Source organism: Oreochromis niloticus, linkage group LG20, assembly GCF_001858045.2.
Source record: "Oreochromis niloticus isolate F11D_XX linkage group LG20, O_niloticus_UMD_NMBU, whole genome shotgun sequence".
In the NCBI taxonomy this organism is placed as follows: domain Eukaryota; kingdom Metazoa; phylum Chordata; class Actinopteri; order Cichliformes; family Cichlidae; genus Oreochromis; species Oreochromis niloticus.
The window spans coordinates 33,128,975-33,149,828 of record NC_031984.2 but is presented as its reverse complement, the minus strand read 5'-3'; the positions used below and the strand labels follow the sequence as shown (position 1 = coordinate 33,149,828).

Sequence of the window (20,854 nt, the reverse complement as noted above, 5' to 3'; positions counted from 1 at the left end):
CAAACATCGCTGTGGAAGAATTTTGTCCCACTCTTCTTTGCGGAAGCATTTCAATTCAGCCACGCACAAAAGTTTTTGAGCAGAAGGCACCTGTTTAATGTGAAAATACTTTTTCACATCACTATATGTGCTTGTATAATTTTTTTTCTCACATGAATTTCGTCATAAATGTGAAGCACGTTAGAACTCTGTGCTTTAAATGGAACTATAAAATAATATATCAACCCAATCCATGTACACACATTGATTGTTTAATATCATCAGAAAAGGTGAATATACAGCTGAGACTGTAATAATTTAACAAGTCTTCATTTAAGGCTGAAGCCAGCATTGACTAGTGAAGCACTCTGTAAAACAGGCTGTACTGTTCCAATAGAGATTGGCATTTTGTTGTTGCAGCTGCATGGAAAAAAACATTTTGTTAGCCTTTAGTTATTAACATCACATTTTTTTAACAGAATGACCTGTAAATTAAAACAAACAAACAAACAAACAAACAAACAGCATGGAGTGAACAATACCATCTCAGTGATGACAATCACATGGCTCACCTGAATGAATGAGGGGGCTTTAAGGCTACATGCGTACTGTAACACTCCAAAAAAAAATTCAAAGTGGTAGATGAAGATTGATTATGAAAATCTGATGACTGATAAATAGTGGACAAGACTGGTGTTCCTTCATAAATAAAGGAGAATCTATTTCACCATCATGTCTTCAGTAGTACTTCACTGAATAAAATGCCATTAAGTAGCTCAGAACTCCAGTTATAGTTGAAATGGATTAAGACTCGTGAACAATGTTGCTCCATTCAGTCTGCTGTGATCTATGGAGATGACGGTGGTAGCCATCAGCTGGGCGTCACAACTTTCCAACAGAGACTTTGGTCCAGAATGAATCAGGTTAAAGAGTGAAGCAGATGGCCCAACTTAGATTTATTTTCTTTCTATTAGATCCATGAAGTATAAGAGTGTTGTCATACCTTTCAAACATATGTTGCACTATTATTATCTCTGGCAATGAAGGTAGATGAGTTGTAACGCACACAATCATATTTTTTTTTTAAAAAAAAGAAAGAAAAGAAAAAAGAAAGAAGAAAAACACTGTTGCACAAATAAAGTTTCATGGAACATGTCAGGACAGCGTTACACTGCATGTGTAGCTTACCAATGCTCTATAGGGTATTGTCAGGTATGTGGAGCTGCAATCAGATAGCATAATGACCTTCAATACCAACACAGGCATTTCCTCCAATTAAAACATACTGATTGTAAATATTCGTATAATTGATGTTATTGAATGTTTTTCATCACTTGTAATTATGCACAGATTTTACACTGACAGGTATTTCTTGAAACACTTCAGGCCAAAACTGACAAGCTGGCTGACTTTTGAGTGTTGATGCAGTGTGTCAATCTGCAGTCTTTATCAAAAACTGGATTACAGTTGTATAAACTTTACTACAATTTTAAACAGTTTTAAGCAGCTACTGAATTAACTTAGCACTGTTCAGGTTCCGGAAAGACCTGAACAGTGCTAAGTTTAGATTTTTAAATAAAACTCTAACTTTACAGTTGTTGTTATTTCCAAACTATACCTCCATTCTTCACAGTGATTTAGAAATTAAAAGTGATATTGACAACAAATCAGTCTTTTTGCTTTAAACCCCAAACACAACCTAAAAAATGAAATATAATACCTTCTATTTGCTACTCTTAGGCCTCACTACTAATTACAACCCACAATATCAGTCGTGGCTTTAAAGACGCTGATTGTACAGAGCTGATTTTGGTTAAACGAAAAAGCATCTATTTAACAAAGAAAGGGGACTGCCAGCCAGACAGTGTAAAACTAAACTTTGTGTTCCAGTTGCCTGCTTTATACCCAATATTATCCCTTGTAAAACAGAAAATGCAAAAAATATCATCTTTAGATACCATTTCTCACTAAAAGGATGGTCTCACAAACATTCATCATCCCACTATATTACAGTGTCTTCTTTCATGCTTACAGTGAACATAAGAGATGACCAAAAACAGTATAAGTAAACCAGAGTGGCATAGCTGAGTTGTTTTTTATACTGTCCCATATTAGTCCCATATTCGCTGAACTGTGTGCAATGTAAGCCCCAAATCCACATAAATATTCACTGGACTTCATTTTCACAGGATAAAGTTGATATCGCTGACATAACATCCTGTCAGTCTCTTTTACGTTACCTCAGAGACACCTGATGTGTATCTCAGACACCGAGTTTGCCCACTCAAGGTTTAGATTGATTTTAAAAGTCAAAACGCAGCATTTTTCCTGGCGTGGAAGCATTGGGCTTATCTCTTGTAGTGGCTGGGAGCGTCTGCAAACATGTATTTGAGCCTGTAAGCTTCAGCCAGGAGGAGACCAACTTCTTCGTTCCCCCAGTGGATTGTAGGAAGGTTCTGCAGTAGCATGAGGAGACCCTGAAGAGCAAGAGAGTGTACCTTAAGACACTCAGCGTTTTGAAAGGTGGAGATACAAAGCCTTTCATTGTAAAACGTAACACATGGGTTAGCATATAAAAGTTAGCAGATGTGCATGCATACTTGGTTGGTAAACCTACCACAAAACTACAAGCAACACTTTTATTTTCTGGTGATGAAATAAATGATTACACTGACATGCTGATGTTTAGAAGGATGAAAGAAAAGGAAGTCAAATTATAGTATTTAAAATAAACCTACTGCCCCCTTGCTCTAGTTCATCATCTTAGTGACTAGTTTCAAGTCTTAGCAATTGCAGCAGGTTTATTTGGTAATAAATTATGGTACCAAAATACACATATGATTTAGGAAGTGGCTATCTTATGATTAACAACAAGTTAAACCAGCATCAATATTGAAGAAAAACTACAAATGATGATGAAACCTTTACAGTTTATCCAACAACAGTTTGACAAACAAAGTAAAGTTAATTAATTTTAACACTCTGCCCTTCTCATCCACTGCTTCTAATCAAAACCAGTCTGCCTTAAATGGGTCATATTAGTTTTTCTGCAAGAGACTGGATGACAAAGACAAAGGTACCTGAAAGTCAACCATGGAAAGGATTTCTTTGCGCCACTTAATGAGGAAAGCAGCACAGACGTACAAGTGGAAGTGGGAAAAACCCTCTGCTTCAGCCTGTGGAAAACAGAATTATGGTAGCCAATTATACAAATCAGCTTCAAGCTTTTATAAAAGTTATAAGAAAAGATTTGTCTAAACACTTAAAAATACTGTGTAACAGGCCATATATTGCAACCACTGACATAAGATAAGATAAGATAACCTTTATTAGTCCCACACGTGGGAAATTTGTTTTGTTACAGCAGAAAGAGGACAGTGCAAAGTTACATAAAAAATTAGAAAAACACTGGAATAAGATAAGAATAAGATACTGTACACAACTGTACACAATAGAATAGAATAGAATAAAATAAAATACTATATACAGTAGAATAAAATAGAATACAAAAGAAGAGTGCTTGTACAGAATTCTGTAAGGAAAAAAATGTTACTTTCCACTTTATCTTCAACCTCAATGAACATGTTTCTGATGGGTTTATTCAATTCAGTTTTATATATATATAGCCCCAAATCACCAAAACAGTCACCTCAAGTCACTTAATATTGTAAGGTAAAGACCCTACAATAACACAGGGAAAACCCCAACAATCAGACAACCTCCTGTGTGAAAGAAAAACTCCCTGCTAACTGGAAGAACCAGCCTCATGGAGGGGCATCCATCTCCTGTGACCGGTTGGAGGTGAGGAGGAGGAGGAGGAGGAAGGAGATTTACAGGCTCAATCTCTAGTTTCAAGTCTTGTTTAAGATGTCATGGGGTTAATTTAGTAAATCATCATTTGGTGTAAAATATAAGAATGCTTTGATGATTCATTATGAGTGTACAGTGTCTCTTGGATTCTTAGTCACATCCACCCCTTGGCTATCATGTCCAGTTTTCTAACATGATTTCCAAAAGAGAGTATGCTGTCCATCCTTTATGTCACACTGCAGTTTGTACTGCTGTTGCACTGGATTACCTTATTTGAACTATTCTCCACCAGTCATAAGTGCATTAACTACTTTGTAAGATAACAGATTTCCATTGTTGTCATCAGTGTACTGTTTATCACCAATGGAACAATTAAGGTCCCTGGAACCACACAACTCCTTGTAACTCTCTGCATTCTCAATTAATGTTCATGTGATCCATGCTGACCTGCTGTTGACTTCTGGAGGGGAGTGCAGTCTGCAAAATTAATCTCATCATTAAAACCTTTGATTAAAAGCCAAAATTGGTACACTAATAAAACTGGTAGTGGCTATAACAGGAGCATAAATTTAGTATGCATGATATAAACAGAAAAGAAAGTTTAGCCCCCCCCCAATCTGGTCAAAAATGTGAATGGGTAAAATCACATCTCAGGTATTTTCTTTTGTAATAGACCTATACCCATTTTGTAATTATAAGATGTATAATACCACACATGTTGGACTAATGAGCTTGAATAGTTTTACAGTCTATCAGGGCCCCATTATACCCACTGTCTCATGCCGGGCAAATTGCAATCTGTCATTTCTGTTGGTCATGCACTCAAGATTTTTGTAACTTGGCGTGCTAACTGAAGACAGGTGGATTGTGTCGATTACTGTGATTATAATGATACAGATGCTCAGAGATTCATAGATTATACAGAGGAGATGATGCAACAGTTTGAAAATATGACTTTGTGTAAAAAAAAAGTTTTCAAAGCAATTTATTCCAGTTTTGATAACTTCTCCTACACCAGCACTGATGTGCAGGATTTGTTTGAGTCGTGACAATTATCATTCAGGAGAATACTGCAGCGAGTACCTGTGCTATAACAGCCAGCATAAAGGGATAAAGCCAAATGTGATGATGTCACCAGTGACATGCAAAGTGACCAGTGTGGTAGGTATAATGGGGCCATTAGAGATCTCAGATGCACATCACAAGATTTCATGAAATTTCTTCATCTGGACCCACAGAGCATAAAATAAGCTGCACTACAGATGCAGATGCACTGACTGAAACAGCAGCAGATTGTCTGAGACAGCTGTGACTCATGTTCATTGCTCATAAAAGCTCAGATAATGGTGGACACCCTGCTTTACCTGGTAGGTGTCCCAGAGACGGATAGTGCAGCGGAGTGGCAACTCCCTCATCAGAAGATTGTTCATCCACCGGAAAGCAAACTGCAGGTACTCCACTTCATACCTCTTGAAATGATTGTGAATGTCCTCTGGCAACACACACACACACGTTAAAACTGTGGGTTTTCCGCTGTTAGTTTGTGGAAACAGGTTTCCCTAACCATAAGCTTGTCCACGTACCATCTATCCTGCTGACCAGCTCCTCTAAAGCTTTCACTTTGTTCTGGATTCCAGGCTGAGCAAAGGTGTAGTTGTCCTGAAAAGAAATCAATTTCAGTAAAGTTGCTCACAGGTTTTAAATTAGCACTGATTGAGATTGTGTGCCCCGACCTGTATTCCATCCAGCAGCTTGCTCATGCACCAGAAACTGTCAGCTTCAATATTTCTCTGGGTTTCCAGAGGTAGTGCTGCTACATCAAAGTTCTCCATATCCTCCGCTGGAAAAACAAATAACACTGAATGAGACTGATGACTCATATCGAGACTTCTCTGATGTCAGCTGAGCTTTGATGAAGAAATTTAAAATTGTTGATATTCAATATATAACCTAAATAAAAAATGAACAAACAAAATATTCTTTCCTAATTCAACGTTCAACTTACTGACAAACTCTGACAGGAAGACAACAAAAAAAGGTGTGACCAGATCGTTGATTCCTTGAACGTAACCGCTGGCTGGGTGACGGATGGCCCAGATAAAGAGAATCCGCTCAAAAACCTGAGGAAACAAGGAGAATTAATGATCCAGCATAAAGTCTTTTTTTCTTTTGATTCCTGTCCAAATTTTCAGTCTTATGTCTGTAGACACATAAAAGCTTCTCTAAAAATAGCATGAATGGTTTAAAGTGTGTTTTACACACTGTTGAAACTGTTGTGTCGATAAACTGAGGTGCCACAACATGACTGGTATGTCTAATGCTTACAGCTGGGGAGTGTGGGCAATATTCTTGAAACTAACTGTGTTAAGTAATAAGACTATCCTACAGCAAATTAACTACTGATAAATTACATGTACACTGGTGGTCAAAAGTACCCCAAGAAAGACTTTTATTTTCTAACCCTAATGAGATTTGAACAGCTGTAAGAACAAAAAACTGAAGAGCTCAGGGAGTTTACAGAGGAGGTTGTCAGCCATTCTCAAGGAGTTCAGGTTCTGGCAAACTAAGTAAGAAAAGGAAGGACAGGAAGGTTTCCCTCAGGATGTGTTCTGCTAACTTGGACTTAAGACCTAACCAACACATCCTTGGTGGAGGATTACTCAGCTCAGCCATGATCTCAGCCATTACTTACTTTGTGGCGTGGCATTTAGTGTAGATGAAGGATCTGGATATCAGTAGGCTGTAACATTGTGTTGAGATTGGGATCAGTAACAGTTGAGTGCTAGAAGAGACTTAGATTCTCGTATGATGAAACTTGACATCCGATTCATCGGATGTCAAGTTTGGAGGTATTTAAAAGGAACACGGACAGAAATGTTTATCAAGTGCAAACATACTGACACAAATGAGTGTGACTCATGTAGAGTGTGCTGATACAGCAGAACATAACGGCTGATGCAGTCACTGATGATTTAATAGATAGAAAAGACCAATGGTTAAATAAAGTCATGGTTAAATAAAAAGTACACACTCACACTTGCTGATAATCAGTTAATCAAGCACATTTAATTAGCAGCACCTGGCTGTTACCCCCTTACCCCCTCATGCACTGCTTCTGCATTTTGTGTCTTGATATGTAAATCCTTAAGATTTACAGAAGATTTACAGATTCACAGAAGCTGTACTTTTTACCATGACTGTAAATACATGTTTGTGCTGAATATTCAGAAATAATTATTGTCATGTGTAATATCTTGGTTGTTTTGCAAAGCCACTAAAAATCACTTCATTTGAGGAACAGGCTGGGCTCAGTGCATTTCCTTTTTAATAGCTAACTTCCTCTGGAGTTCACTAATCTGATGAAGCTTCTTCCTCAATGACAGGCAAATACACTTCACTACAACCCTGTATCACTTACAGTGTCCTTGATGCTTTTCACAACAAGTCTAGCCACAGAACAAACCTGGAATGTTAACTTTTTGAGGAAATTAAGATGATATGCTGTATATCAGCCCACACAAATAAAGACAATGAAAAACATCATTATCCCAATTTAGTTTCTCAGTAAAGTAAAATATAACTTCTCAAAAGGATTCCTTGGGCCTGTATAATAAAGTGAGTTCCCTTCATGGATTTATCTTTTTCCAGAAAGCATTTTTCTCCATGCAGAATCACACTTTGTAAAAACGACTGAACAGTTGCTATGTTCCCTCCTGAACTGCACTAATAGAATAATAATTAAAAAAAAAATCTTGTATAGTATACATAGTCCCTGTCTTACATACACTATGTGCAGGCAGCCAGGAGAGCCTGCCTGTTTCTATATAAGAGCAACACATTTTTACTATCACATTCATAAGGAATTCAAAGTGGAATGTGTAACATATTGCTATTCTTAAGTGGTGTACATACAGGAAGAGATCAGTAGCTATATGGTGACCAGAGACCATAATGCTAATACAATTCAATATCTCGCGTAACAATGAAAGGTGAGTTAACCACTGGCAGAGAGTAGGCGGGTTTCTGATAAACTAATGTCAACTTTGAGAGGACACAAATGAAGCGACTATTAGTGAGAGGATACAATTGAAAGAAAACAAAAAATCCACAAGTTCCAATGATGCCAGCTACAAAGCAAAGCCTCACATATACATTTCTTATAAAAGCAGCAACTCATACTAGGGTCTTAGCTATTGATATAATCTCAACATACGACAATCTGTTGTGATGATTAAACATTTTGTAATAGTGAAAACCCTGAACTGAACCAAGAATTAGCTAGAGCCACTATCTCAAAAACAATAACAAGTCCCTGGTTCACTTTAAACTGGAGAAATGAACCACGAAATATTAAAAGAACGTCGGTATTCCGACCCTCATCATGAAAATGGAAAATGACCCACATGTGCTTTGGAGGAACAACTGAGATATTGGAGCTGCTTTTCAGTAATCTTACCTCTTGTACTGCAGGCTGCTGAAACAAGGGAATCAGAGGATTTGTTCTTGGAATGTCAATGTGGATCTGACAGGAACAAATGTTGACGTGTTAGGTCAAGGATCTTTTACATGCATAAACTACATCTTGCTTTTGTAATTCAGCTGCAGCATCACCTGTCTGTATGTGTCTTTATAGTGCTCGTCTGTTCTGGAGTGGTAATACTGCTCTATGAACCTGAAATATTCCTCTCGCTTCCTTTTCAGCACCAGCTCTCGGCGTTCCTTGTTGGCTGGCAGGTAGCCCTGAAAGTGCCATTAGAAAGGTTACGATACAGAAAAAAACTACCCTTTTTTGATTAGCTGAACAATTTCAGAGGAACAGAACAGGCTGACCATTAGATAAGACGAGAAAACACTTGAGATATGTTCGGCTGTAAAGATAAAGCTTTTAAGATTATCTGAAAATTTTCACAAATCAAACGAAAAGAATAAAAAAAATTGAGCTATTTAGACTGAATGCTTTAGATTATTAAATGCAGAGGAAAATGTGCTTTTGCAAAACTGAAGGTTACAAGCCTTACAGAAAGAAGTCTCCATGTGATTGGCCGGACTTCTCTTGGTATGCCTGACCAGCTGTGCTTGCGGAGTTCTTCTGTAACAGCACAGAGCAAGATAGAAACAAGCACTGTCAATGCTGTATAGAAACCAGAGCAGAGATCAGCACAGACAAACAGCAGCTAAAACCTAGAGTGACGACTCACACATGCAATAGAAAAATACAGCTGTAAAATCAGTTTAATAGAAAAATGTGATGTTCAGCTTCACAAAAGAGATTTCTTTTGGTGAAAAAATCTCATCAAGTCCTTCATTACTTGTTTTAACAGGTTTATTTGATTAAACTGAAGGCTGTGTGGGTTCTTTCAGACAAACCCGTACCACATAATCTGGATCCATTTCTTTCTGGTGACAAGCTCATAAAGTTTTGCAGTCTATTCTTTAGCTTGACATTTCAGTACAATAAGTGAAATCATTATCATGTTGAGCACTGATGACAGAAAAGACATTACAAGAAAATGGCTACAACCTGAAAAATACAAGTATGTCTACAGAAAAATCTAACTTTTAAAGCACAAACACATCCAAAGTCTTTTAGAACAAAGTCTCAGCACACAAGAGGCATTGTGAACTGCAGTCCTTTCAAAGCACTATCTAACTCACAGATATTTCATTTCAGAAATCTTTGAGGACCACTCTTACAATGTCCCAAGCTATAGCCTGAAGATTTTACCAGTGCAACAGTTACAGCACACCAGCAATTCGTCTTACAAGCTGGGGAGATATTGAGCCAATTTTATTAAATATGTATGACGTGTTAACTCACACTATACATTTGAGTTAAAATCAGGCTTACTGTGCAGCCAGAGTTTCCATCTTATTTGCACACACTGTATGGGTGAATCAGCTGGAGCTCACACTGTGTGTAAATACTAAGAGCCTGGTTGTTTTCGTCTAGTGATAGTTAACAAATTACAAGTTGAAAAATGTCCTCTATATGTCCTCATTGTTTACAAAATCAGCATCCACCCATTACTTTTTAAAAGCTGAATTTGATTTGCTTATCGTGTTTACACGGATGTCTTCATGGGCAATTCTCACGCGCAAAAGCGAGTGAGAATTAAAGAATTTGAAAAAAAGCTATCTGGAGCATGTACAAACTGATATTAATCTTTTTTAGGGCTGTCAAAATTGAGAGCAATCAAAACAACTGCTGTATAATGCACTCCGCTATCTTTGTTTAATTGGTCACATGACTGCATCACATGACTAAAATGCGTAATTGTTTTAGAAAGTCTGCGTTTTCGAGCGTCCACACTGTGACGGGGCAGCTCCGTTTTGAAATGTATGCGTTTTCGAGAGCGTTTCCAAAACGCTGCGTTTTTCCTTGAGGAAAACGCCGTCTCAGTGTGGACGGGAGGCCAAAACGGAGAGAAAACGATGCATTTTCAAACGAAAACACATTAGTGTGCACGTAGCCTTAGACTACGATGACCCGGATGACTGAGAACATTCACAGACCTCTCAATTAGACTACAAAAATGTCAAATGAATGAAACCAAATTTTCTTAATTTATTGATTTTCCCTCTATAAAAGCAGAAGTTTTGGCAGTTTGCTTGTTTGGAGTTAACACCATATCACACAGAAAAGATGTTGGCACTGATCTTAGAGGTGCAATTACCGCTGCTTATCAGTCTGGGAAGGGTTATAAGGCCATTACCAAACTATCTAAGTCCATCGTTCTACAGCGAGAATGATTATTCACAAGTGGAAAACATTCAAGACAACTGCCAATCTCAACAAATTCACCCCAAGGTTCAGTTGAAACTGAAACTTCCCTGACTCTACTGGCCCGACTCTATTTTAAATGTTAAAATTCATAAGAGTACTAAAAAAAAAAAAGAGTGAACATATGTGGCTTGTTTGAAAAGGTTTGTCCATAATGCACAGCGCCACAGTGTGGCCTACAACAATCCCAGTACTTTAGCTCATCCCAATAGAAGGGAAAAGCTGCTTCTCCTCCTGTACCTAGGTCAGTGCTAGAACTAGCCAGTAGCTGCCTGAATTTGTCCAGCCGGCTTTTCTCCCGCACTGTCATCGGTGGTGCCCCTGATGCATTCTGGTCTGAGATGCGAGCCACCAGTGGGATGATGGGACGAACTGGGAGAGACTGCTGCTTCTGCAGTGTGGAGCGAACTGCATAAGGAGCACACAGATTAAAAACAAGTGGCAACTTTACAATGGAGAATGAAAACAAGCAAGAGCCACGATATTAAAGAAACAATAAAGAGGTTCAAATACTTTCCAAATGCAACTGATCTTAAATTAAACAAGTAAAGCTAAAAAGATGCATATTACTTTTTAACAATCTCCTTATTTTCTTACTTGCCATATTTATTTCCATGGTCAGGTATTTAATTCCCTGGAGGGAGTTGTTAACCCACTATTGATCCTGTGCCTCACCACATTTGCCAATGTGTGAAAAAAGGCACAGGTCATTACCAGCAGAGGTTTTGGGTGAAACCATTGGGAGAACTTGCCTCATCTTATAATATGACCTCACCTGATGTGAGTGGGAGCTAAGGTGCCTGGGAAGGGATCTCAAAACTGGATTGTAGGTGGAAGACAGTCGGTGCTGTAAGTCACCAAGACTGTGACTTTGTCAACACATAAAGGCAGTTTAATAGGATTAAATTAGCTGAAGTGTTGACTACTGGCTAAGAAAGGCCAGTGGGAGACCAGTCAACAATGTGAATATTCAGAAACCAGGTGACTTCTGAATAAAAATGCAGCCAACTATTCATCATATGAAAAGCCACTAGATTTGAAACAGTGATCCTACTCATAAAGCTGAGGGTAAAGCTAATTGAGGATTAATGAAACCTGTTTTCCATGTATAATTTTTCATTATTCACACGGTCCTCCAATTACATCTGGCTTTGATCTTTTATTCTGTCACATATAAGACATTTGCAGATGGGAGTTCCTCACTACACATAGTCATGTGCAGTCTTTTTATTCATGCGCAGAACATCAAAAAGAAAAAGAAACTTTTCTTATTAATTTCTAGTGTCCAACTTGCTGACAGTTATTTCATAACTTAAGCTATCAAAGGGAATTTATTATGCTTATTTTCCAATCCACATTTTTAGTGTTTATTCTATTAGCTCAGACCTAAAGTTCAAAATAATCCTTGTTTATCAAAAACGGGTCCTTGGTGCAGCCCATCAGTTCTTCCAGTCTCAATTCAGCTATTTCAGTTCCCTTCCCCCTACCCTTTGAGGCAACAGTCTTCTGACTGAGTGCCAATCCAAACTTGTTTGAAAAGCGGTTGGGTGGGATTTCTGTGCTGACAATCAGAGCTGTGTGTCCAAGGTGAACATGTAAGGTAATCTCAATGATATTAAACAGAGACAATAGCAGAAAAAAATAGTCTGAAACTGAGTGTTTGGAGCAGTCTATAGCCCGAGTGACTCACAGGGATTCCTGCTGTATGCTGTTTGGTGAAAGATGACAAATCTACTGAATTAAAGGCCTCCATTAAACTTTGTTTTTTTTAAAGTGGATAATGAAAGGATATTCTTTCGTCAGACTGACTAAATATTTTGGACTCAGTGGAGTCTGAAGAAGAGGGACTGACATTTTATGCTCCATAGGTCCATCTTATCTCAGTATCGTAGGAATAAAAGGACCCCACAAGAATTTTGATAAATAAGATACCTAGGTTAGGTACATATAACCTGGTGTTCTGTAAAAAGTGGTGTGAAGTTTTGCATAAATTTTCCCTGTACTCGATCTTGTTAATTATTGAATTCACACACGACAAACTGTTTAAAATCAACCCTAATATCGATGGGTTGCAAGAGATTTCACAATCTAAATCTAGGCACACTAATAGTGATTAAACACTGTACTTCCCTTATAGGCTCTTAAAAGAAAGCAGTTAGAGATATTAATGGTAAAGAGGCTAAACAGGAATTTGCAACTGTTAATTAATGCTTATTATAAATTATATAATTTCATCACAACAACATAATTGGATTGAAATCTGGGGGGGCTGTTCATCACAAGAAGAGCTAGTCACAGAAAGAAACACTGGTTAGGATAAGATTATCAATGAAGTAGAAACTGATTTCACTTATTCTGTGTGAATGTGCCTTATGAGACACAGAGGTGGTCAGATAATTATTAAATCACATGTGCTCTCCCTTTATTACTAATCCCGTATACATCCTTATTTTAGCATTTCTAGTTCTAGTTTTTAAACATAAAGAAAACATAAAGACATTAATTGTACAGCAGTAAGATAAATAAGTGTTGTCTGCATTACTCAATTGTAATGGTAAATGGTAAATGGCCTGTATTTATATAGCGCTTTTATGGTCCCTAAGGACCCCAAAGCGCTTTACATATCCAGTCATTCACCCATTCACGCACACATTCACACACTGGTGATGGCAAGCTACGTTGTAGCCACAGCCACCCTGGGGCGCACTGACAGAGGCGAAGCTGCCGGACACTGGCGCCACCGGGCCCTCTGACCACCACCAGTAGGCAACGGGTGAAGTGTCTTGCCCAAGGACACAACGACCGAGACTGTCCGAGCCGGGGCTCGAACCGGCAACCTTCCAATTACAAGGCGAACTCCCAACTCTTGAGCCACAATCGCCCCTAATGAATGATATCATGGAATGTCAGACACATCCTAAAGGCCTTGTTATAATCCCAGCAGCCCTAACTGCAGTCTTAAATCCCACCTGCGAAAATCTGTAATTAGCTTCTCTATGAATCACCTGATAATCTGCTCTGTAGCTCTTAAAGCTGCAGCATATTAGCCACGTACCTGAGGATGTGTTAAGGTGTGCATCGCTGCTAGATTTGACAACCTTGCCATTGACTTGCTTGCACTCCGTGTCCTCCTCCTGCACATCCTGAAGGTTCGGACTGTCTGTCCTGGGTGGTGCCGTTCTGTGTGAAACCGCACTTTCTGTGTCACCTGCTTGATGCTGCTGAGATAAAAATAATATCAAATCAAAAAACACACAAGAATGTCTCTTTTCTTTTCACACAAGCTTCACTAGTTCATTTTCTTTACTGCTGACTGACAAAAATCAAATCTTGTAGCTACTTGGTTCTGTGTGGATGACGTAGTGTGCAGGCCTGGTGGTATAGATACAGCTGGGTTGAAGGTGCCAAGGAATTCTTCGTCCTCCTCATCATCAATATCCCAAGCATCGTTGGTGCTACGGGCGAACTCGTGAAAGCTGGAGGCTTTTTTGGTCTTGATATTGTTGAACTTGGGCTTTGTGTCTTTGGGATACCTGCAGGGAGACAGATTGAAATATCAAACGGGCAAAAAAGAGAAGAAACCAACCAGAAAAAAACTTTAGGAGATGATGTCTTGATGCATGCTCAATCATTCAGGTAAGGAAATCCCATAAAAGTCAATTCTGTTCATCTAGACGTAGAGTTTTCAGTGGGAGAAATGTTTTGTCTCTCATCCAAGTGACTTCTTCAGTCTGAGACTGAAACCTTTTGGGGGGTTTAGGGTTTTTGGGATGAAAAAAAAAAGGAAAATCCAGTGCAAAAACTTGGCCACACTTGCACAGGGCTGGTGCATGCAGTCCATACATACAGTGCTGTGGAAAAAGTATCCGGCCCCTCTCCGATTTCTTAGATTTGTTCATGTCTCATGCTTACATCTTGTGTTCTGGTCACTCCCAATGAAAATCTTAACAGCTTCAATCTTTTTGCAAGTTTCACCATCTCCAAACTGTAGACCATCATAGGAGGTCTCACTAACATCTTGTAAATCTTCTCAGTCGCTCTAACTTACAACCTTCTAGCACAAATCACCTGACGCACATCTTGACCGCTTTTGTGCTCTGTCCATTGCTTTAGATGGCTAACCCCAGATATTTGAACTACACTATCTTCACCACCTACCTTTTGCAACAATTCTGTCTCTCATTCACCCACATGTATTTTATCTTGCTTCTACTGACTTTCATTTTTTTTTTTACCTTTCTAGTGTACCTCCATCTCTCCAGGCTTTCTTCCATCGGATCCCTACTCTCACTACAGATCAATGTCATCTCCATGCATCACAGTCCATGGAAACTCCTGCCTGACCTCATCTGTCAGTCTGTCCATCACTATTGCTAACAAGAAGCGTCTCCAAGCTGATTCCTGCTGTATTCGCAACCCAACCTTGAACCCATCTATCACTCCCACCACACACCTCACCACTGTCTTGCTGTACTTATACATGTGCCCCACTACCCTCACATACTTCTCTGCCACGCCTGACTTCCTCTTGTAGTTCTATAGTTCCTCTAGTTCCAAAAAGACACTAGTGAAACTAGTGAATCAGTTACTAGCTGTCCTCAATCTATCTTCCTCTTTCTCATTGTCCTCATTCTTCAGCTCTTTAAAGAACTCCTTCCTTCTTCTCAAGACATTCTCTTCATTTGTAAGTACATTTCCATTCTATCCTTAATAAACCCAAACCTGCTGCACATCCTTTCCAGGTCAATCTCTCTGCCCAGCCAATCAACACAAGTCCACTTCTCCGGCCTTAGTGTCCAACCTCACACAGAAGTCAATATTTCTTTGCTACCTGTCACTTCACTGTATGCCTAGCCTACCAGCATACTTGTCTATTTTCTTCATCTCCTTCACTATTTCACTTTTTCTTTGCTAACATTTGAATACTTTTCTGTCCTTCCTCATTGCACCACCAACTCTCCTTGTCCTCTTTTCTCTGTCCAGTGAACAGAGAAAGGCCCTAAACAGCTGTTTAGTACACTAAGCAGCTTCTTGGCAGCTTCCCTCAGCATTACAATGGTACTTTCTCAGTCATCAGGTAATTTTTATTTAAGTCTGGTATTTACTTTTTCCACAAAGGACCAGGTAGGTTTAGAAAAAATTTCCCCTTTAATAAATGAAATAAATAAAAACACAAACTGTCTTTTGTATTTACTTGAGTTATCTTTATCTAATATTAAAAATCTGAGGAGCTGAAACATGTGACAAATATGCAACGCTATAAGAAATTAGGAAGGGGGCAAATATTTTTTCATAGCACTGTATTCAAGCACTTGCGGCAAGAAACAGCTACAAAGTACATGTTATACTGGATGACGCAACACCATGCAGCCTACTGCACTTACGTCCGTCGCAATCGGGGGTCAAGAGGTGGATGCTGAGCTCCATAAACCGGTTGCACACTGTGGAAGATAACATGTAAAATGCTGTCATCTCTTCGCCGAAAAACACACGCAGCTCTCAAGTGTCTGACTGAGCGAACAGTCAAAGATGAACTTTTTAGAAGATGTTAATTAATAACTGTTCACAGGAATGTTGGCAGGCATATGTCCTGTCCTCTGATGTGTTGCTCTTCTACACTCACCTTTCTTAGTTTGAGTAAGTTGCTCAGTTTCCTTATAATTAGTTAATTAATTACAAAGAAAAGAGGGAGAGGTGACAGAGGAGAACCAACATCTGGAAACAGATTGTATGACTATCAAAAATTTGTATATGGAAAGGATATGCTTTATATCCTTTTTAAGTGTTTAAAGAAAAAGGTGGGACAAAATAAAGCCTATGAACTGAACCCTGCACTAGAGAATTGTTACACCCCAAACATACACGCAGGCTTGTAGCCTGGCTGGAAGATCTGTAATGGCAGCAAACACAGTTGTAATTTCCTGCTGAGTGCATAATGACATCTATTTGATGTTTGGGATATCCCTAAAAATGAATTTCAAATCTGGGAAATATCCCTATTTTATAAAATTAGCTTGTTTAAAGCATGCACTGAACAGAAGAAGTGGACAGCTTGCAGAGCGCCTGTGTTCTTTACCACCCTGTGGTGTGCAGTATGTTCAGCGGATTTGAGAATCTTAATGCTCAGCTTCTTTCCAAATCTCTGGTGAACTAAAGCAAAGATAGTCTGGAGTGGTAGGATAGGATCTGCAATTGGCAAAAATGCCTCTTACCAAAATTTTATTCGCACTCTATTTAAGTCTTTAATCAGCCGAAAAACATTGATGGCAGACAATTTTGCGTTCCCCCCCCCCTTCGATTTCATTAGTTATACGTTACTAGTACCAGGTTGGATCTACTTTTACCTTCAGAACTGCTTTAATTTTTCGTGGCACAGATTCAACAATATGTTGGAAGCATTACTCTGAGGTCTTGGTCCATATTGCCATAATAGCATGCATGCTGCTGATTTTTCAGTTGCATGTCCACAATGTTAATAGTGTGTTCCAACCCATCCTTAAAGGTGCTTTGTTGCATGTGTAGGCCACATGGCTATAGCGAAATTGTTGTGGTCAAAAAGTCTGAGAATATTTGCGTTTGGTGACACTGTGAATTATCCTGCTGGAAGCAGCCATCAGAAGATGTGCTCACAGTGGCCATAAATGTAAGAACTAGGTCAGCAAGAATGGCTGAGTAGTATGTGGTGTTCAAATAATGCTCAGTGAGTATGAAGGACCCAAAGTGCCCCCAGAAAATTATATATACATATATATATATTTTATACATATACCACCACCACCAACAGCCTGAACCGTTGATACAAGGCAGAAGGTTTCAGAAGGGCAGTTTCCCATTCTTATCTGGCAGGAGTGGCACTGCGTGTAGTCTATTGCTGCACTAGCTCATCAGCTTCGAGATGTCAAAGTCACAGTGACACTGACTAAGGTCTCTGTTGAAGAGGGCTCTCTTTGATATGGGTCATTTACAGATTCAGACATGAAAATACTATGATAATACTTTTAAAAAAATGTAATATCTCTAGTTTTTCATAATATTATCCATTAGTCATGATAATGCAATTATTCTAAGTAACTGAGTGGGTTTTGTGAGAATATCACAGGGTTGCAAATAATATGGAGTTTGTCAAACTGCAGCTTTTCAAGCCTAAGGCTGAGAACTGAGCCTGCTGATTATCTGGCAGTGCCAGAGTGTCTTGTTTACCAGCCTCACACTTGTTTTATCAGGAGCAGCTCAAGGACAGGCAGCAAGACTAGCTGCTAGCCTTCCTGTTCAAACATATGTTTGCGTTTCTAACGATCCACCCACCCCAGATCAGAGTGTGTGACAAAGACAGCACCGCCCTCTCCTTGGAGATCCCGTGTTGTCAGATTTCGATAACAGGCTGACCCCCCCCCAACCTCCACCCACTTCTTTTCTCTGCTCCACCCTCTGGCAGTTAGATGGTACCAGGAAAGGTCATTCAATCGGATTATCAGTCTTGATGGTCATAAAAAAAAACACCAAGGTCAATAAAAATACAAACGCTTAAACATGAAGAAGTGTCTTGTCGTATCAGTAAGGCGTGAGGGATTTTTAGCTTCCACTTGCGCACATAAATAACTAAAAAAACAACAACAAAAAAACTAAACAAAAAACAAAGGAAAGCAGGGACTCTCCCCTTTATTAGCCATGCCCATGATGCCTATTGCGTAAGCTCTGCATGCTGGAACTAGCCTAGCTCAAGTATGTGTCTCCCATTATATTTAGCTTAGAGACTAATAAACAAACTCCAAATGAAGTTTGCAGCAGGAAATGAAACATCCGCAAAAACAGTTCTGTTATTTTTCTGTTGTCTTGCAGTGCTTTATAGACAAAATAATGCACACGTGGGTAACAAATTAAAGATAAAAAAAGTGCCTCAATAATGTGCTCGGTCCCTACCTGCCATCAGAACAGTTTCAATGTGTCTTGGCATAGGCTGCATCCAAAATTAAACACTAGCATACTGTTAAGTATGGCAAAATATGGTATTTTCACTGATTCCAAGAATTATTAAACTGTACCCAATAATACAGCAGATGCATTCTATATTCAGGCGAATATTTAAGTATACACACTCAGACCATTATACCGGCATAAATATCCCACAATGAAATACAAATACAGACACACTATAATGCCAAAAACTCTCCAATTTAGGTGCTTAATATTAAAGTGTTCACCCTGACAGGCATTATATATAATTTAATCAGATATTCACTTTTATCAAATGAGGTTAGACCTGTGTGACTGGGCCTTACCTACATATCAGCTGGTGACTGGCTGGCAACCACCAGTTACTAGGGAAAAATGACTATTCTCCAACCTGTTGCCAGTCGCTAGCCGAAACTGCTCCCAAAAGGTATACATCACTGCATCAAAGACCTTGTGATTACTAGCAGACTGCCCCATGGATGACACCAACTGGTTTGCAAACACTTGCCAACTATTCAGTACACAGTTTAGAATCTGTTAAGAATGAAACACTTACAAACCCATTCGGTGCACCCCTACCCCTTATTAGCATGTTATTAAGATGTTACACTACAGGATAATGGTGATCACCGAGAACAGCATTTTGAGTTTTCTTTTTATTGATTAAAGCAAAGTCGTTCTTTGCAGCCATCGTGCTGCCTGTCCTCACTTTGTGACACTTATTTGAGGAGTTTCTTTTAAATCCCTGTACATATAGAATCACCGTTAAAAACTGCTAAAAACTTTGTAAGCGTTTCCCCCCAAGAAAAGGTTTTAATCCCAAAATCAGCATTCCCAAAGTGCAATGTTTCTCCCCCTTAGTTTCCGTTTGCAGTGATCATCACCAAAATGCTCCCAACAGGTGGATAGAGCCCCCATCAGTCTATGGGGTCGAGGGCCCTGCATTTTTTCTTGTGTGCTTAGAAGTCAGTGTCTGAAAGATGTACTTTTTTTTATTTATTCTTTTTTTGGCAGTGCAATGAGTAGAAACTTTTTAAATATCTATTTACACGACACTTTAAACACAAAGGCTTTCTACTGTGCACTTTATTAAAATTATGATTCTCCCCACTCTTGTAACATAATCTTTACTATATACACATTTCATTTGTATACAGTAATGTCTTTACTGTGTCCTCCCCATTCTCTAAGTAATGCTGCCATAAAACGAGGATGCGTTTCATTTAACTTCTGCTCCTGTGACTCCTCCAAGAAAACCCACTGAGATGACAAAATAAGATATTAGTGCCGTGCCAGTGGTTCAGACAGTGCATTCTTCCTCCCCGATGTTTTTGATCGTTTTACTGTACTGTCACCAGCACCTCTCAGCATAGACTGAGAAAGCATATGGCGGTTGACAGACAGCTGCCACCTCCAGTGTGATCGTTAGAAACCGCAGAGAAGAAAGAGATGGGGCTCTGCCTCTGAGCTGGGAGCTGTTATAACAACACACACTCGAATGAGACACTGGAAGCGGCTCACGCGTGAAATCCAGCGAAACAGTTGAATTGTGCGCTCGTGTTTCCACACAGATCTGTTAGTTACGAGTTAATCCATGGAACAAAAGAGTATTATTAATTTGTGTCTTTGTTATCGACAATATTTCAACAGTGCCCGTTTGAAACTCAGTAAGAAATGTAGTACTACTTTATGAAGAAAAGAGGACCTACCTTCCAGGAACCTTTGCGTTTCTCCTCCAAAAATTGATCCTGTTGTCGGTGGCCATACTCAGATAACCCCCGTCAGACCGACACCAAAACCGGCTGCTCTCGTGAAGAAACCATGCGGCAAACGCTTCCGCGTTTCACTGGCGACAGCTCGGCCCCGCTCGGCTCTCTCTGCGCGGCCTCCTCATGAGTTTAAACGGTCGAGTGATAGTGATATTCGCTTTCTAGTGTGATGATGTACACTACAGCACACTGTAAGGCGCCATCTTGGGGCGCACCGACAGGAGCGCGTGATTGGTGCCAGAGTCTAACAGGTGCAGCGAAAGCAGCCAATCGGACGAGCTCGCGGTCGAGCGACGGTGAGTGATGCTCACGGATAAACAGGCACAACGACGTGATTCGTTGACACTGGATGCTGGTAGGGGAAAGTTTGGTGTCGACCTCAAACACCATTCTAATGCAGTCTTTGTTGGGACTCCAGCCTCTGTTGACGCCTGCATAGTGATGTGTTTGGTTTAACCACTTAAGCAGAGCAACTGAGACAAGGTCATTTCATTTCAATTCATTTTGGTTTATATACCACCAAATCCAAACAACAGTCGCCTCGTGGTGCTTTGTATTGTAA

General features: G+C 39.4%; 1 protein-coding gene across 4 annotated transcripts; it reads right to left on the bottom strand.

Moving 5' to 3' along the window:
* Window positions 1–229: 229 nt before the first annotated feature.
* On the bottom strand, window positions 230–20,557 carry tbc1d22b (TBC1 domain family, member 22B). Of its 4 annotated transcripts, none has more exons than XM_013265829.3 (14): window positions 20,233–20,557; window positions 15,955–16,011; window positions 13,911–14,103; window positions 13,626–13,788; window positions 10,811–10,978; window positions 8,808–8,878; window positions 8,401–8,529; window positions 8,246–8,311; window positions 5,795–5,909; window positions 5,523–5,629; window positions 5,373–5,448; window positions 5,154–5,281; window positions 3,060–3,155; window positions 230–2,456 (listed from the first exon to the last, which is right to left on the bottom strand). In XM_013265829.3, exons 1-14 carry the CDS (start codon window positions 20,286–20,288, stop codon window positions 2,328–2,330), a joined length of 1,554 nt encoding a protein of 517 aa, XP_013121283.1. In that variant the 5' UTR covers window positions 20,289–20,557; the 3' UTR covers window positions 230–2,327. The 4 variants fall into 4 exon arrangements, with proteins under 4 accessions (XP_013121283.1, XP_005462841.1, XP_019205201.1 ...); XM_005462784.4 differs by having other exon boundaries at window positions 13,626–13,791; window positions 20,233–20,547; XM_019349656.2 differs by lacking the exon at window positions 10,811–10,978 and having other exon boundaries at window positions 13,626–13,791; window positions 20,233–20,556.
* Window positions 20,558–20,854: the final 297 nt, after the last annotated feature.

What these genes read in the sequence shown, in the direction of transcription:
- tbc1d22b (XM_005462784.4), bottom strand. Translation starts at nt 20,288, where the DNA reads ATGGCCACCGACAACAGGATCAATTTTTGGAGGAGAAACGCAAAGGTT. An exon ending in CGTCATCCACACAGAACCAA is followed by an intron (nt 13,792 to 13,910) that starts GTAGCTACAAGA and finishes TTTTTATCTCAG; the next exon opens with CAGCATCAAGCAGGTGACAC. An exon ending in GCTGGTCAGCAGGATAGATG is followed by an intron (nt 5,282 to 5,372) that starts GTACGTGGACAA and finishes GTGTGTTGCCAG; the next exon opens with AGGACATTCACAATCATTTC.